The 18851-nt window shown below is 52.6% G+C and overlaps 1 protein-coding gene across 1 annotated transcript in view; it reads left to right on the top strand.

The window, feature by feature from the left end:
- The window catches only part of CACNG2 (calcium voltage-gated channel auxiliary subunit gamma 2), a 109858-nt gene that overhangs the window by 77187 nt on the left and 13820 nt on the right, over positions 1–18851 (top strand). Inside the window, exon 2 of the mRNA XM_043563671.1 lies at positions 18607–18690. Coding sequence (XP_043419606.1) covers positions 18607–18690 — 84 coding nt within the window. The remainder of the gene's footprint in view (positions 1–18606; positions 18691–18851) is intronic.

Genomic DNA, 18851 nt, shown 5'->3' with positions numbered 1-18851 from the left:
CAACTCGGAGTCTGCTTGGGATTCTGTGTCTCCCTCTCTCTCTGCCCCTCCCACCCCCCCTCAAAAATAAATAAGCATTAAAAAAAAAGAAGAGGAAAGGAAAAGAAAGAAAGTCCGAGATAGGAGTGAGCATGGTGGGGGTGGCAGTCCGGGCAGCTCAGGATGGCTGATGAGTAGAGTCTGAAGAGCCATGAGCTAAGGGGCAGCAAATCCAGTGGATCCCGCAGCAGGCCTTGCCACAGAGCCCCGATCCCATCCTGGAGGAATGGGGAGGCACTGAGGGTCCTGGAGCAGAGAAGAGGAAGCCCAGATTTTTCCTTTTGCAAATCACAGTGGCTACAGAGTGGGGAATAGTTTGGAACTGGGTAAGAGGGAGTCAGAGAAGTCGGCTGGGGCTTGGAGGTATTCTAATAATACAGGGGAAGTTAGCAGTGGGCCAGACTAAGACGTGGGTGATTCCAGATTTGTTAAAGAATTGGCAATTAGACCAGACTGGGAATGGAGAGGTCAAAATCAAGGACGACTCCCAGATTTGCAGCTTAGGAAACCAGTTGGATGAAGGCCTGGCATGTGAAGGGAGAGCAGCTGGGAAAAGGGTCTGTGGGGGAAACAGCTAAGTTCAGCCTGAAGTCCGTGTATCTGTGGGATATTTAGGGGACCCAGTGCACCATGAAGTCAGGGGTAAGAGACAGGTCTGGGACAGAGTTAAGATTCTCAGGTCCTCCCCTGCAAGGATGAAAACTACGGCCACAGGTGAGGTTCGCAAGGAATTCCTACAGAATGAAACATGAAGAGGCCAAGGGGAGAGCCCCAAAGACACCAAATTTACAAGACAAGCAGAAGAAGAGGAGTTTGCAAAGGAGTCTGAAAATGAGAAGAAAGAAAAGAGCAACAGGGCTGTCCCAGGTGCCAAGGGGAAAGGGCACATCAGGAGGTCCGAGTGCTGGGCTGGGTCACATGATGCCCACGGGGCACGGCAGAGGCACACAGACATGCGTAAAAATCCTCCCAGGCTAGTGCACAAGGGGAGAGAAAGGTACTGGAAACCTCTGCGCCCTACTTTTTCATTACCCTCTGCTCTCCGTGAAAGGGCGGGTAGAAAAATCCCAGATCCGTTTAGTGCAGCGTTTCTCAAAAATGGTCTGAGGAACCCGGCCCCGTGAGATGAAATCCACACGCACATCCATGTACATATGCTGTCTGTAGTGACCGAATGTTTAGAAGGTCGTGCACCACAGTCTCACATCAGGGTCCGATGATGCAATTCGCAGAGCAAACCCTCTGAACAGCCCAGTGGTGAAGAAACCTGTTTAACTTCATTTGATCCAGCATTTCCCAAACCTCTTTGGCAATGGAACCCCATTACCTACTAACATCTCTTGGGCTGGCGTTTGGAAATGGCAGCATTGATGGAAAAGGGCATGTCTAACTGATGAAATGTCTACAGCTGGTAACCCCCTGGCGAAAAGCATCCTCTCCCAAGCTTGGGATGAAAGGCGTCCTTGGTCTGGGTCCCCCTCATTCATTCACTGATTTAAAACGTATTGGGTAGGGACGCCTGGGTGGCTCAGTCGGTTATGCATCCGACTCTTAATTTCAGCTCAGGTCATGATCTCACGCATCGGGCTCTGTGCTGACAGCCCGGAGCCTGCTTGGGATTCTCTCCCTTTCTCTCTGCTCCTCCCCTGCTCTCCATGCACTTGTGTGTGCGCTGCGCTCTCTCTCACTCTCTCAAGATAATTTTTTTTTTTAAATAAAAATAAAGAAAACGTACTGGGCACCTAGTAGGTGGTGGCGTAGCCAGAAGGGCTGGCACATTTGGGGAGACGAAGATTGAGGAGACATGAGGAAGGCGTTCTTTGGAAGTGCATGTTCCTGGGGCGCCTGGGTGGCGCAGTCGGTTAAGCATCCGACTTCAGCCAGGTCACGATCTCGCAGCCCGTGAGTTCGAGCCCCGCGTCAGGCTCTGGGCTGATGGCTCAGAGCCTGGAGCCTGTTTCCGATTCTGTGTCTCCCTCTCTCTCTGCCCCTCCCCTGCTCATGCTCTGTCTCTCTCTGTCCCAAAAATAAATAAACGTTGAAAAAAAATTTAAAAAAAAAAAAAAAAAGGAAGTGCATGTTCTTGGTAGAGGATATGGCCAGCCAAATAACCAGGCAGGCACTGGCCAGCCAGCGTGGCAGGATGAGGGAAGGAACACCACCACTACCATTTATTAAGCACCTACTGTGTGCCAGGCACACTGCATAATAATGAACGAGCGGCTAACATTTATTGGATTCCTACTCTGCACTAGATAGTCTCCTAAGTCCATCAGCGTATTTATCCTTCCAACCACCCGGGAGATATTTATTATCTCCTTCACCAGATAAGTCCACTGAGACAGACAGATGTGACATTTCTCACCCAAGGCCAAGGTTAGCAGTGTCAGAGCAGGGATCTGAGCCTAGACAGTCTGCTCCAGATATTATACTCTTCAACTCTACATTCTACACCCTTTGGAAACATCCCGCTGATACTTGGGTTGCTAGAGTCTGAATCTGAAGTGCCAACCGTTATACCCTGGAACCACCCACATTATTGACGTTCTTTGATCTTCACATTTTGCCGCACGTGTTAGAAACCGCATTCACAGAGGAGGCTCCAACTTTCACACAGCTCATGGCAGGCAGTGCTGAGGCTCTTGAACTCAGGGGCGGGGGTCTGACTCCAAAGCTCACGCTCCTAGGTCTATCACATCCTGCCGCCCAGACTGCTGTCATTTTTACAGGTTGGAATTGAGGTGATAGCATATTTCGCATCTACGGAGGCCTGGCGGCCTGACAAGGCAGAATGGACAGTGGCTATGATGAGACGGCCTCCTGGACACAACCCCGTGTCAGGCTCCAACCCCTTATTTGTTGGGGTGGCGGGGGGGCGGGGAGGGCGGTGTCCAGGAGGTCCTAGAGGAGGGGCCAGCATGGCCAGGGCAGAGGGAGAAGGGGAATTCGGGAGGGCTTGGACTGAAGTCATTTTACCGACCGGTATTTGACAGCCAGCGTGGCTATGTCAGGACATACCTGAGGAATGTCAGCCCAGGCTGGGACCAAAACCATGATTGTTTACCAATTTCCAGCAGCCTTGACCTTCAATGGCCAAGCAGGCTCACAGACAGTTCCCCTGTGCAAGTTTGGCCTCCTCTGAGGAGTCCTCCCTCCTTTGACCTGGAGTCATGGCCTTAAACCTGAGGTAGGTCAAGTTCATCTGCACCTTTCCACAGTCGCATGCTGCAGCCCCAATCCTGCAAATGCAGATTCCCGGGCCCCAAATGGCCGGGACTCTGCAGCACCTCTTCCAGAGATGCCAAAAGCAGTGCCTCTGAACCAGAATCTGCAGACTGCAGGCCTGGAGGCTGGGAGATGCTATCCCACCCAGCCCACGCGGCCCCTCGGCGGCCCCAGACACACACACACACACACACACGCCAGACCCCAAAGGAGCTCCTAACCGAAAGCCCTCTGTGTGGTGTGGATCTAATTAAGTTCTGACATCATCTCAAATTGAATCCTTTTATTAAACATTTATCTTCAGATTCCGGAGTGTCACAACACCCCATTGTCTTAAGTGACAGAAAGGAAAATAGCGTTTGCCTTTCCCACAGCAACCAAAGTCCTGTTCTCAGCAGCCCGCGAGCGACAGCCAGGTCTTTCCAGAGCCCTCTCTTCCTCCACCTGCGCGGGGTCCTTGGCGGTCCCCCTGCCCCGAGCTTGCCCCCGGTTCCTCGACACACCCGCCTCCCTCCTGATCTCCAGCCTCGCTGAGCTGTCTGGATCAACTGCAACTTCTCTCAGTCATTTTCCTCAGCCTTCCAGAACCCCTTTCCTCCTGGGGATTGCGGCGGAGAGACGGAAGGCGGCCCGGCTGTCTCGGCTGCTCCTCTCTGAGCACAGGCTGGCTCTGGGGGGCAGAGCTCACTGGATCCCACCCCTGGCCTCCCTCCACCCCGCTCCCAGACTCTGAAGGCTTCGGAACAGATTCTAGTGTTTTCGTCCTTCCCTGCTTCCTTAGCAGAGTGCCTAGCACAGAGAAGGCTGGCAAGGTGTCTTCATTGATCAGTGACTCGATAGTTAAAGACCAAGTGTTGTCCTCCGCTTTGTTGTTTGGAGAACTCTCTTTGGACGTTCCCCAAAGGTGATCGAATTCTAGCAGGCTGATCCCTGCCAGTCAGACTCCTGGGAGACTCACCTTTCCCTCGTCTACAAGTGTCTCCTGGGCAGAACTCTCTTCTGGGGAGTAGACACTTCTGAGCAATGAGAAGCTCCCACCTGGGTGACCAGTCCAAGTCTTTTTAAACACCCGGGAATACTAAGGCTCGAGTTGTGATCGTTCCTTTCTCTAGGCATGACAAGACCCACCAGTCCTGTGACAACAATAATTACAGATCATGTGTACCGACAGCTCACAACACACACTGTTCTAAGAGCCTTACATGTGCATTAAACTTATGGAGCCCACACAAGGAACTCTGGAATAGGTAATGTTCCTTACCCCATTTTACAGAAAGGAAACTGAGGCCCAAAGTGGTTAAGCAACTTGCCCAAGGCTACACACCCAGGCATTCTGACGGCCTCGGTCCTGAGTTTCTAGGAAACTAGGTAACATTTACCCAATAGTTACTATTTAGCAAGACTTGCAAGCCTCTAGTAGAACGGGCTCGTGAATAGAACCCACTCAACCAGTTGACACAATCATTGAATCGCATGATATGGAAAATGCTGGAGCAGGATTTCTAGTGAATATTAGAGAGTCTCCCGCACCCACCGAGAGAACAGAAAGTGTGCAGTTCGATCCCTGTCCTTGATGCATGTGGAACGCCGTTAGGACAATGACACAGAAACTCGTGAAATCCAAAATAACAAGACAGGCCAGCTGTACGAGAGCTGTCACGAGGCAGCCTGCGGTGGACGGCCGGATGAGTGGTCTTGGAGGTAAAAACAGAGCTGGAAGGAAAGAGACGCAGTTCTGAGATGCACCATCAGGAAAGGCTCCTTAGATCCTAGCTTCCAGGGGTGGAAGGCAGAATCATCTAGTCCACCTCCAGCCATTAAAGAAATGCTCTCTTCAGCATCCCTAAGACATAGCCGACCACTTTCAGCTTGAATGCCTCCAGTGACGGGTAGCTCACTACCTTAGGAGGCAATGCTGAAAACTACCACACTGGCTCGGGTACCCACCTGACATCTCCTGCCCTACACAGGACCAGGCAAGGTTGAGGTGCAAAACTGAAGATGCCCATTGCGCCTGCATGACCCTGAGAGCGACTGCGTCTTTGATTTGGACCCTAGGCACCTCATCTACTCCTGGCCCTGCCAGAACATCCCCACCCATGGCTCCCAGCTGTCCCTCTGGAGTAAACCATACACTGTTTTAGGTGAAGGGGAGGAAAGAGTTTGATTCACCGGGGAGGGGAGTTGTAAGCAAAGGTGGGCACCGGGGCAAGGGCAAGATGCAAAGGCACAGCAGGGAGAGGAGAGTCAGGGCAGAGAAGGTGAAAAGCTTTGGGTCCCACTGAACATCGCTGGGATGTCTGGTTGTCCAGATGTCTGCCCTTTCTGCGACAGGCGCTGGGGGTCTTGAAGATTTCCAAGGCAGGGAGTGTGTTTGGCTTGAAAACAAGAGTGTGCTCGCATGAGCGGCATCCCCGGTCCTGTGGATCCTCATCACGTGAAACCTTTCTGTCCTCTTGGGTCAGTGGTTTAGATGGCATTTGACCACTTTGGCCTGGATCTCTGCCATGAGATCGAATGTGCCAAAGCAGGGAAAATGAACCATAGGGGGTTCGGAGAAAGCAGTTGTCAGAAAATGAAGGTGGATTATGCAAAGCAGAAAAGGCCGCTGGCATTTTCTCTCCAAGGAGGGATCTGAACAACATACCGGGGCAGCTGAGGGGCTCAGTCGGTTAAGTGCCTGACTTTGGCTCAGGTCATGATCTCACGGTCCATGAGTTCAAGCCCCGCGTTGGGCTCTGTGCTGACAGCTCAGAGCCTGGAGCCTGCTTCAGATTCTGTGTCTCCCTCTCACTGCTCCCCCCACCGCCCACCCGCCTGCTCACACTCTGTCTCTCTCTCTCAAAAATAAAAAAAGGGAAGGAGCATCCCTCAGATGGCAATGTCCACGGGGCCGGGCCCCATGATCTTTGTGCACGAGGTAGGGGAAGGGACGCTATCTCTGCGGGAATTTTTATTTCCCTCGCATTTATTATGCGGCAGGCACGGTATCCAGCACTTTTTGACGTCTTGTTGGGGTTTACAACAACCTTACCCCATTTTTCACAGAAGGAGATAGAAGCTTGGGGGGTGGGGGAGTGGGACGGAGCCACGTGCGTCATGCCCAGTCTTGTTCACTACAGGATGCCCGTGCTCACCGGCCTGCACCTCTGCACGGGGTTTGCAATTTCCCGGGTGGGTTTATTAGTTCTCGTTTCATCTATTCACTTCTACCATCAGCAAAGCAGGACCGCCCCCTGTTCCCACCTGGCAGATCAACAGACCTCCGCTGACTTCACAACCATCCCTTCTCTCCATCCCCACTGCCCCCACCCCGCCCGGGCCGCCACCATCCCTCCCCTGGACGCCTGCCACAGCGATCCAGGCAAGGGGTCCTGGTGGCTCCAATGGGGCTGGTGGCTTCCAGTCTCACCCTTCCCTCACATTCCCCACTTGGCCATCAGTACCAACATCCTAACATACAAGTCTGGTCACATGTCCCCCTTGCTTAAAACCCTTCATTGGCTCCCCACTGCTCCTAAATTCATACCTTAAATGGCTTATTAGGCCTTGAATAATCTGACTGCAGCCACTATCTCTCCCAACTGGTTATACGCGCGCGCACACACACACACACACACACACACGATTATATCCAGCACAACCATCTGTCCTTCAGACAGACAAAGGCTCTTGGCCTCAGGATCTCGTCCTCTGTCTCTGGTTAACCCTTGCTCCTCTCCCTAGCACCTTTCTTCCCTCCCCTCTTTCATCTGCCACTTTCTACTTACCCTTCAGGGCTCCTCTGAGATGAGGCTTCTTCCAGAAAGCCTTCCTGACAACCCACCAGCACCCAGACTGAGCTATGCATGCTTCTGTGCACCCTCCAGGGTTCCATGCTCTGCTGTGACAATATCACACAGGGGTCACCTAGAAATCCACTGCCTGGAGTCAAATCTCAGCTCTTTTGATCACACTGGCAGTAAATCCTTAGATGCATTCCTTTACCTCTGTGCCTCCGTTCCCATGCCTTTAAAAAGTGGAGCACATGGGGCGCCTGGGTGGCTCAGTCGGTTAGGCGGCCGACTTCGACTCAGGTCATGATCTCTCGGTCCGTGGGTTCGAGCCCCGCGTCGGGCTCTGTGCTGACAGCTCAGAGCCTGGAGCCTGTTTCAGATTCTGCGTCTCCCTCTCTCTGACCCTCCCCTGTTCACACTCTGTCTCTCCCTGTCTCAACAATAAATAAGACGTTAAAAAAAATTTTTTTTAAGTGGAGAACATAACAAAAGGGGTTTTTTGAGGATTAAATATAAAGTGCTAAGCCTGGCGCCTGGCTCATGGCGGCTTCTCCCAGAGGCCAGTGATCACCACCCCTGAGTCCTACAAGTTAATTATTTGTCCCGGTGCCTCTTGGACTCAGTTGTTGGGGACAGAGAATCCTGCTGTATCAATGTCCCCTCTATTGCGGTGCCCAGTTCAAACCACCACACCTCGTAGGCTCTCAGTAAAAGTTGAGGACTAGCGGAAATACTGAATGCGTCAAAAAGCGTACAACTTGCCCAAGATCACATGGCTAACGGACGACAGAAAGAGGGACCAAATGAGAGTGCTCTCGGTGGCAAGGCCACCTTTCCACTACACCGTAAGGCCTCTCAAGATGAGGCAGAGCTGCTGACACATGACGGTATTCATTCATCACCCGCCTGCCCCTGGGGTCCCGGGGTTGACAGAGTCATTTGAACAATCCTGTTTTGTGGGATCTATGCGTATCTGCTCCCTATGCTCCCTGGGCGTGCCTCCCCCAGGGAGCTCTCTTGCCACAGCAGAGTAATCCCTGTTCTCTTCAATGAGTCTGTGAGCTTCTCAAGCGCAGGAGCTGTGTGTGCTCCACCCGTGTCCCCCACCCCCACCCCCAATGGGCCCCAGCAAAGACAACAGCACCTACTAGGTAGCAGGCACTGAACAAGGCCTCTCAATACAGCGCTCTGGGAAATTCTCACAACTCTATGAGACAGGTCCCACTGCCTCTCCATTTTACAGATGAAGAGACTGAGGTTCAGAGGGCTTCCGTGGTGTAACGGTGATACAAACCCAGCTTGCCTCCAGACTTGGGCTAACCACTGGCCTTCACGGCCTCCCTAATAGCAGGAGCTGCACTAATGGATCCGTATTTCAGGAAGATTCCTTCACGGCCTGTGACAACACCCAGGCCTACAGGTCCTTAACCTCATCGGGAGCAGGCTGTCCATCACAACGTGGCATGAAGTGTGTCTGTGCTTTTCCCGTCTCCAGGGCCGCCTCCAGTGTCAACAATGGCGGGGGACAGGGGACAAAGTTGCAGTGAGGGCGCTTGACGTTCAGGACCCGGATCCTTCCACCTCCTCAGAAGCCAAGCCCATTTCCGTCCAGTGTAGGGTCCTGACCACCATCTCCAGCTTCCCCACCCCAGCCCAGTCCGTAAGCACCTCGGCCCGCTGGTCTTCGCCTGGATCCATCACATTCTTCCTGCCTGAGGTCGAACCCCCATTCTTGCCCCTCCTTCCCGGCTCCCTTTGTCCAAGGCCGACTTCCCCACAATGTCCCGACTCCCCTCATCCCCCCCACAGACGTTGTGAGAAACACTGAGACGCCCCTTCATTCATTCATTCCTTCAGTAACTCTTAGTGATATTTAGTGAGCACTTGCTATATGTAAGCACTGAGAGCTCAACCGACTGTGGTTAGCATTAAATCCACACAAAAGACTATTTTAACACGTATGATTATGTTCATTAGGAATAGTCTTGGCTCCCGAGGCTTTTTTTTTTTTTTTTAGGTTTTTAAATTTATTTTTCAAAGAGAGACAGAGAGAGAGCGCAGGGGAGGGGCAGAGAGAGAAGAGAGAGAATCCTAAGCAGGCTCCGCACGGTCAGCACCGAGCCCGATGTGGGGCTCGAATTCACAACCCGTGAGATCATGATCTGAGCCGAAACCAAGAGTTGGATGCTTAAAGACTGGGCCACCCAGGCATCCTGTCAACTCCAATGTAAAGGATGGTTTACTCCCTCCTCGTCACACAACCTTGGAGGTAAGAGGCCCAGGGCTGCTGCCTTGAGCCTATTTCTACCATCATGCCGCTCTCCATCCGCAGGGTGGCTCCGTGGTTCAAGACCGCACCGGAGCCACCCAAGCCAGGGGCCCACAGAGGGCGCGTCCCACCCGCTGAGGGTTCTTTCTCAGAAGTGACTCCCACCCCCACTGCCGCTGCCATCCCATTGGCCAGAACTCGGTCACGTGGCCACCCGTGGCTGGGACAGCCGAGCAAATCCGCGGGGAAACGTCTGCGCGGAAAATATGGCAAGGCAAGGCAAACGCTGGGGTAGGGAACCCTGGCTGCGCCACCGCGAGGTGTAGAGAGGAACTGTGAAAAGAGCCCCTGTGCACTCAGCACCAGACTAGGAACTAGAACATCCAGTGCGTCGAAGCCGGTCCTGGGCCCTCCCTGCTGCCACCACCCCCCCCCCAACTCCCCCACCTCCGGTCCACACCCTCTTGAATTCCGTGGTCGGGCTTGCCTTGCCTGGCTTTACCGGTTCACCGCTTGTAAACGATCGTCAGCCTAGTTGCACAAGTTTTTACCTTTGTGAAAATAGAATCATACCATAAATATATATATTTATATATTTATACATAACATCTAGATGTTATACATATGTCATAGCTATATATACGTTATATATAAATATATAAGTATAAATATAAATATAAATATAATTATAATTATAAATATATATATATATATATATATATATATATATATATATTTCTGCAGCTTGATTTTCTGTTCAGTATTATGGGTGTGGGATTCACCAGTGTTGACACGGGTAGCTGTAATCCATTCGTTTTCACTGCTGTGTAGTATCCCGTTTTATCAACATACTCCAAGGAGTTAGCATTCTCCCGACAACAGAACCGTGGGCTCGTCCCAGTGTTTTGCCCTTACCAGCAGGGCTGGGAGGAACATTCGCATGCACGTTTCCTCATGCCTACATGCAAGAATTTCTCGGAGGCAAGTTTCTAAGAGAAACTGCTGGGTTGTGGGGGGGATACACATATTTTCATATTGTCAAATAGGTTTTTAAAAAGCCAGGTGCAAAAGGTGGTGGCGATGCCCCAGGGGCTCCAATGGTTTGAGACAAGTGTTCATCCATTTAGGAGGATGGAAATGTGTAACACACTGCCTGCCCGCAGACCTGGGTGGGCACGCATACGCACACACAGACTCATTCATTTATTGTCCATTTGTTCAATAAACATTTGTCATGTAGCCATTCTCATCAATTAGAAGCCACACCATCAGTGTAATGATGATTCTTCAGGAGGAAAGAAACACAGTGCAGTAAATGAATCCATCAATTATAAGACACATTCTAATTTCAGCAACACTGAAATGTGCGTGTGAGAGCATCTTAGAGTCAAGGGAAATATGGTACCTTCAGGCAATTCTCTAGAGGAAATTCCGCCCTTAGGAGCTTACAGACTTGAGGCTACTTGTTCCCAACAATACCCTAACAGAGGTCATGGTCAAAGCAGACACAAGGTGCTTGAAAGCCTTGCTACCCAATCCCAACTGTGGTCCACTAGGGAGCTTGTGAGAAATGGAGTCTCAGGCCCCGCCTCAGAACCACTGAGTCAGAATCTGGCTTAACATGAACCCCGGGCGATTCCCATGCCCATTGAAATCTGAGAAGCAGGCAGAGACCCATAGGGAAGAGAAAGAGTCTTTCCAGTTGAGGGCAATCAAGAAAGGCTTCCTGAAAGAGGCATCATTTGAAGAGGAAAAACTACATTCGTTGAGTGCCTGCTCTGGGTGAGAAACCGCACCAGGAACCTCACTTCTGTTCTCTCCTTGAGTCCTCAGAATCACCCCAGGGGGCAGGGATTCATATCTCTATTTTACAGCTAAGGAAACAGAGGCACAGAGCGGTCACATAATGAGCTCCAGGCCACACAGCTAATAGCTACCAGAACCAGGCTTAGAAAGCAGATCTTTCAGAGTCTGGAGTCCAGTCTCTTCTCCCGCATCACATGGAAAGAACTTATGGTAGTAGCTGTAGAGACAAGAATCAGGACAGGATTCAACTAGAGGCTATAGAAGCAAGTACTCCCTGCTGTGCTCAGGACCTCTGGGAGGTGAGCTGGCGGTCGGTGGGCCAGACACCTTACCCCCTTCTCATCCCGCCCCAGGGGAACCTGAACGGGACCTAGCCCATGGTGGGTGCCTGAAATAATCCAATGAGTGCATGAACAAATGAGCGAGCTCACAGACAGCCACACAGGCTGCTTCAAACCCTCCAGCACCGGCTGCCGCTGGCATCATGCTGGCGGCTGGGGGTCCCAGCCAGGGAGGAGCCCGGCACTGCCCACCCACCCCAAGGTCTCCTGAATCCCCGCCGGCAGGGAGGGCCCAGCCAGCAAAGCGAAAAGCCAGGAGCAGAAAAGGTTGAAAATACAGAGAAAGCAGCTCCCACCAAACCCTTCATTTGCTTCACTTAAAAAATTACTTAGCCAGCCTCCTGCCGGTGCCTCCCCCCCTCCCTCCGAGCACCCGCCCCGCTCTCCTTCAGCTTCTCATGAATATGTGGGAAATAAAACGGCGTCTGTTCAGCCCCTAATGACCAGGTTTATGAAGAGCTTATTGTATCTCAAAGAAACGAGACAGCAGTTGGTGTTGTGAGATATTAATGTGCTTTTTACAAAGCTGATGAAACCTCCTTTAAACTACTTAATACCTGCAAGCTGAAATTTCCAGTCTGAGAGTAAATTCCTGGAGGCAGAGCTGAGGCAGAGCCTCAGGCACAGCCCTTGGCCTTTCTGTCTCAGCTGGGCGGGCAGTCATTCGGCTCTGGGATCGGTGGGGCACTGCTGCCCTTTGGGGTGGGGGTCCAGTAGAGATTTCGTGATTGTTGGGGGCCTTGGCAGAATAATCCTTTCTAGTTCACAGTGGGAGAGTCTCTCCCACATCCTCCTGCTCTAAGAGCTCAAAGTCAATGCCATTCTGGGGAGTGGGGAGTGAGATGCTCCCCCCTCAGTTCAGCCTGGACCCCCAGCCCCCCTGGGGATGTGGTCCCTGTCCCCTCTTCTGCCCTCACCCCCACCCAGCCAGCCCTCTACATCTTCTTGTAAGTCTCCAGTCCCGCTCTGACGTCACACGTCCACCCCGGCCGACCCCTCACACGGGTTGCCCTTCATCCAGCTGGTGTGCTGGTAAATGTCTAGCAACTGGCTCTCCGGGCAGGGAAAGGGGACCTCGATCTATCGTACGTGCCAATTCTCGGGGTGCAAATCCTCCCACCGTGGCTGCCCGCGTGAGTGACCATGAGACTCTAACGAGCAGCTGCCGGAAGCTAGTGCAAGCCTGCTCCCGCACACCTCTGCCTCTGGGCTCCCTTGTACCCCCAACTCTGGTCCAGAGGACCTTCCCCGACCCCCCGAGACAGTCTGTCCCCTCTTGTGTGCCTCCCTGCCTTTGCTCTTGCTGATCCCTGTCCTACAAATTTCTTCTCACCGCCCCCCCCGCCGACTTCCTCATCACTCTCCGACACACACATGCTCACTCTCACTCACACACTCACAGTCACATGTGCCCCTCCTGTGCGCCCCAAGACACGTTCTGCTTTGTCGCCGCACAGACCCTGCTACACCACAGTGTCTGGCATCCATCTCCCACCGCACACTACAAGTTCCGTGGGGACAGAAAGTATATGTTTTTCCTCTGTGTCCCCAGCAGGTTACACCGAGCATGGCATACGGTCGGCGCTACACAAATCTTAGCTGAACAACTAACTCTGCTGTCATAAGGCCTCATACATTTGGCTATAGAGTATGTGGGACATTACATTCTAGTAAATTCCATGCTGTCTGTCTTTCCCCTCCCCCCAGACTGAGAGCCCCCAAAAGGCAGGGAATCAGGTTAGATTTCCCTCCACCACCCCAGTGGTCATGGTCACATGGTCAGCCCTTAGTCCCTACCTTGGGGAGAGAGCCTGCCTAAGGACGAAGCCAACTGAGAGGAAAACCAGAGATGGGGAGAGGGACCCCAGATTTTTGAGCACCTGGATCCATCTGTGCCTGAAGCTGTATCAGTCCCTGGGCTTGATGAGCACCAACCTGAAAAAAACACAGCAGGACCCTAGGCTGGCATCAGGAAAGCCAGACTGCGCCACTCTGCACTGACTGTTGTGACGTCTTGAAGATGTTCTACCACATTTCAACTCCAAACAGAGGTGGCTGAGTGCTGCTGACGCCACCTCCCTTTCATGAACCTCAGCACCTCTTCGTTCGGACTGAATCCGTGGCCACAGAGCTTCAAGTGCTCCTGGAGACCCTTTACGCCTCCAGCCCACCCTCACCGCCTCACTGCTACCGTTAGCCTCTGGACTATTGGGACCCATCCCGTCATGGCCCGCGTCTCCGTTTACCTCCATTAGTCCTCACTACCAATCATTTGTCCCTCACTCTGTTCACCTCCCAATCTGCCCCAATCTCCCACCTCACCCCCCGCCCCGGGCCTTTCAAATCCCTGCCCAGGGGTCCTCGGCATTTGGTCCAGAGGTCAGGAACCCCCTCTCCTAACCTCTTTTGTGCTCACTCATAGAAACCTGGCTGTCCCTTGAGACACCAGTCACAGGGCTGATAATTCACAGGGGATGTTTTATTGCCTCTTCCCAAAAGCCCTGTCTAAAACTCATCCAGTCTTCTCTTCCCCGACTCTCTCCTGCCCAGTCCCAACTTGGCATCCCCCCCATTCTTTGAGGAGGTAAGCACGGGCCCACCTCATTCTCCCAGGCCACCCTGCAGCCATCTTGGATTTCACAAGCAGTCAGACAGCCTTCCCAGTACCTGGCCTTGAACACCTTGCTCGGCGAGCACATCCCAGTCCCAGCTTGCTGGTTGTTAACTGCTGAAATCCTGTGTACCCGGGATTTCAAGCAGCCCCACTAAGTGCAGGAAGAGGGCTGTACAGGGGTGGCTCCCGGCTGTGACAGATAGAGCAAGGAGCAGCTGGAACTGAGGCCCCATCTCTCTCCCCACTCGCCAACAATTGGTGGGGGGGTTGAGCTCTGTGCCCTGGGCCTGGCAGCTCTCCAAGCCCTGGGCCCAGCGAGGGCCCCAGAAGAACAGGATCTTCCTACAGCCGGAGTGGCTGGGCCAGGCTGGGCACACACCATCACCCATGAGAGCACTACCTCTGAGGTTTCCGCTCTTCTCCTCCCCGCCCCCCACTCCACCACCCACAGGGGCATCCCTCCCGGCCTCCTAGGTCGCCCAGCAGGAGGGCTATCTGCTTGGAGAAGGCCTCCAACACGATGGCATGGGACAGGGTAGGAGAAAATTCTGTATTTACTGAGACAAAGTAAGTCTTACTCCAATAGAGACATGTTGGAAGCAGCTGGCATGGTTCCCTGCGTCAAATCGTGGTCCAGACAGGACCATCATTTAGCTAGAAAGAGCCCCACACCAATAGTTTCTAAAAACAACCAATGATTTGGGGTTTATCAGAATAATGTGATGAATGCTTTGCGTATCATCCTTAACTTGGTAGGCAGCTTCCTAATACATACTTAACTACGTATAGAAAATAAAAGTGAACGCTTAGTTTTGTCTTCTATATTTATTGGTATGACCTTTCCGATTGCTAGAGACTTCGAATGTCATCCCTACCTCCACCCGACCCGAGCCACCCAGTTCATGGTCTCATCCTTGACCGTGACATGACCAATAGCCACGTCCCCTCAGTGATCTCAATCGCTGGCCCCCACTCTCTGACTCTCATGCCCCAGTCTTCCAACTTACTCCCAGGAGCCCCCGGCTCTGGCAGTTCTTTGACCCCCACCCCACCCTAGGCTTCCAATGCATTGACCCCATCACCTCTTCACTGCCTCCTTTCCCAGCTTAGAGTCTGACCATCTTCATAATCACTACCTCCCCCACCCCTGCTCTTGGACTCATTCCACAGACCCCCACCCTGGTTAAAGGCAACCCTCCAGCCAGACTCAGCCACACCCTAGATGTACCTGGGCCTCATCCCCTCTCACACTGCTCCTGCATTGCTCCCTCGTCTCTCCAGCTATCATGCCTTCCCTCTCTTCTGGAACATTCCCACCAGGATCACTCATGCCTTAACATCTCCCCCAACGCAGAATGGACAGTAGAGCAGCAGACACCCCACCAGCATAGCACAGGGGGGGCAGAGGGGGGTTGAGGGAAAGAGACAACAAACGATATGTTGGAGGCTGGGGCAGCCAGACCAGCATGTGCAAAGGTCCTGTGGTAGGAGGGAGCATGTGTGACAGAAGGCTGAGATGGCATGTGCACAGAGAGGAAAGCGGGCAGGAAATAAGGCCAGACAGAGGTGGGGATCAGGCCGCTTTAAGATGCTGAGCTTTCCTTACAGGACTGGGAAGCTATTGAGCATTTCAAGCTAGAAGTGGCTTGATCAGATTTGCATTTTCAAAGGATCGCTACGATTACTCTGTAGACAAGGATGAGAGTGAGTGCAAAATGACCAGTGGGGAGGCTGTCATGCAGAGAAGCCAGGATGGTGGCCTGGCTGTGGGTGTTGCTGCCAATGGACAGAACTTGACAGTTTTGAGAGACACTGCGAGTGAATGCAGGCAGGACGTCCTAAGGGAAGGGACCTGTAGTCAGGAAGAAGAAATGTAGGCAGTGACAACTGGGCTCAGGCTTGCATCGGCAGCGATGGAGAGGCATTCACTAAGCTGGTTGGTGCCTGCAAAAGACCAGGTTTGAGGGGAAATGATCATGAGTTCAGATTTGGACCTTCTGGATACACAGTGCCTTTAAAACATCCACCAGGAGACATCAGATCGGCAGGTGGATACCAGGTCTGGCCCTCACGGGAGAGTCTGGGCTGCTGGTGACCTCACACAGCCCCTATACGGCATCTCTTGAGCCCCTCCTGTGTGCCAGGCACCGCGCTAGGAGCTCATGGTCTAAAGATCACTGGGGCACGGCCCGTGCAGAGAAACAGCCAGGTTGCAAGGGAAGCAGGTATGGGTGCGGGCTGCTAGCATGAAACGTGGGGCCCTTAGAAGACAGGGTGGAGGCACCACCCACAAGCCCTTAGTCTGGGATTGAGCAGTGTCCCTAGTTTGTTGTTGTTGTTGTTGTTGTTGTTTAATGTTTATTTTAGTTTTGAGAGAGAGAGAGTGAGCAGGCCAGGGGCAGAGAGAGAGGGAGACACAGAATCCGAAGCAGGCTCCAGGTTCCGAGCCATCAGCACAGAGCCCGATGCGGGGCTTGAACTCATGAACCGTGAGACCATGACCTGAGCCAACGTCAGCCACTTAACCGACAGAGCCCCCCAGCCGCCCCGTGTCCCCAGTTTGTGAGGAGTCTCGGGGTCCACATCTCACCTCCTGCACGGATTGCTTACAAAGATGCCCGGCACCAGATTGGCACTGATGAGATATTTGCCAGCTTGAGTTGAAAGCAAATGAAAGCACTTTGCAAAGCACTTTTCAAATACACTGATTTGTAATTTTACCAGTAGGGAGGAGATTTTATCCTCTTAGCAGCTAGACTCTTAGCAGTAGACTCTTCTCAGGTCCTAGAGGGAGTTGAGGCCTCCTGGGGATGCTTGAGGAGAGGGCAGAGAAGCAGGGTGGGTGGGCAAGAAGGGTTCTGCCCCAGGGGAGCATTTCAAGCGAAACGCTGTGCTCCTGAGTCCCCACAGAGCTTCAGTGAAGTTACCAGAAGTCTCCATATCCTCTGGGGAATTGTTTTTCTTGCAGAAGTCAGGAAAGGGGGTGAATATGGTACAGAGACAGTGATCGGGGCGATCAACCATCTTCTCTGCAATATGTCGCATAAAATAATAGCCTTAGAAATGCCTAAAACGCTTCCCTTTATAGAAGTACACTTGTATCGTATAGAAGCAGGTGTATATGATACATACACAGGTCTATGTAAGAATGCCCTAAAATTCCTAAATCATATCCGTAGTACATGATAAAACCTACTTACTTTATGGGATATGAAGGTTCAGCACCCCATAGGAAAACAGATTGCTAACACGGACCGAGAACTGTATTAATTAGGTTATATTAGCTACTGTCACAGAAAAATCCCAAATGTCAGTGGCTGAATATAGTCAGCATCCAATTCTCCCTCACAGCGATGCCCCCAAGCACTTTTACCGATGTGCCAGGCACTCGCTCTGAGCACTTTATATGTGTCAGCTCATTTAATCCGCGAAGGAAGAACTCCTTTGATCTCCACCTCTCAGGTGAGGAATGCCAGGCTGGACCCAGGCCACAGGAGCTGCCAGCATGGGTTTGCCTATTTATTCATTCAGAGAAAGTTCGTCTGCATTGGGGGGGGGGGGGGGGGGGGGGGGTGGTACGACCGTGTGTGAAACTGACAGAGGTTTCTACTGTGGCGGAGCAGACCCGCTTGGCAAGCTCCAGCCCACAAATCAGTCCTTCACGAAGACCACATTCACTTCACAGTCGTTGGTGGAGCCAGCTGGGACCTTGGGTTTTCATCTGAGCCTGTGTTCACCTTCCCGGCCATCTGCCAGAAAAGATTGAGTCAAAAGGCCGTCGTTGGAGCCCTGGATCTATCGTTTCCTGACCACAAGTACTTACTCGGATCATTTAGCCTCCCTGAGCCTCAGTTTCTTCATCTGTGCAATGGAAGAGATAACAGTCCTCTCACAGGCCTATGGTAGAGCCAGAATGAGTCATAGTTCAAGAGCCTGGCAGTGGGGCTCAGCCCCCACTGGGGGCTCAACCCCTCCCCATCATCCCCCCATCATCCTCCTCCCCTGCCCAGAGCAGCCAGGGGCTGGGCACAGTGGATTCCAGGCCCTGCAGATGGGAAGGCACTTTGCAAGCTCATTTAAGGGCTGTGAGAACGTTTGTCGGCATCCGTGTGGGGTCTGTCTTCTTTGCAAAGCGATCTGCTCTCTGGCATGCAAAATGCGAGGTGACTCCCAGCGGAGCTGGGGCACAGAGGCGGGTGTACTGACGGGTTCATCAGCCTCCTCCTCGGCAGTCCCCAGCCCCGAGCCAAACCTCTGCTGCCCGCCAAGCTTCAGCTAATCCTCAGAAGCCTCGATGCAGGGACGGAAGGCTGGGTTTTGAAGTCTTAGGCCTTAGATCCTTTCCACTGCACCGCGGGTGTGTGTGTTTTGATTCACCAGGCAGATGTCCAAACAGACAAAGTGATACCTTCCTTCAGGGGCCGGGGAGAGGGCTGAGCCAGCTTCAGAAGAGCCAGAAGTCAGCAAGAGGCCAGTGGGTGCTGAGCCCCTGGAAACTCTGATGTTTCACGTGTCCTTTCTCCTCTTGTTTTCCAGGGAACTTCAAAGGTCTCTGCAAGCAAATCGATCACTTCCCAGAGGATGCAGATTACGAAGCTGACACAGCAGAATATTTCCTCCGTGAGTGCATGCAATTTTTTCTCCCTTCTGGTGGTGGGTCCAGTCCTTCTAACCTCCAGAGCACCAAAGGCCAGGACTATCCAGAGATCCCTGTATCAGCAGAGGGCAGGAAAAAGCTGAGCCTCGCTCCTTTCCTCCTGTCTGGAGGCCAAACCTTCATG

Source organism: Prionailurus bengalensis, chromosome B4 (assembly GCF_016509475.1).
Source record: "Prionailurus bengalensis isolate Pbe53 chromosome B4, Fcat_Pben_1.1_paternal_pri, whole genome shotgun sequence".
In the NCBI taxonomy this organism is placed as follows: Eukaryota; Metazoa; Chordata; class Mammalia; order Carnivora; family Felidae; genus Prionailurus; species Prionailurus bengalensis.
The sequence above is the reverse complement of the archived record's forward strand: the minus strand, read 5'-3'. Positions and strand labels throughout refer to the sequence as shown.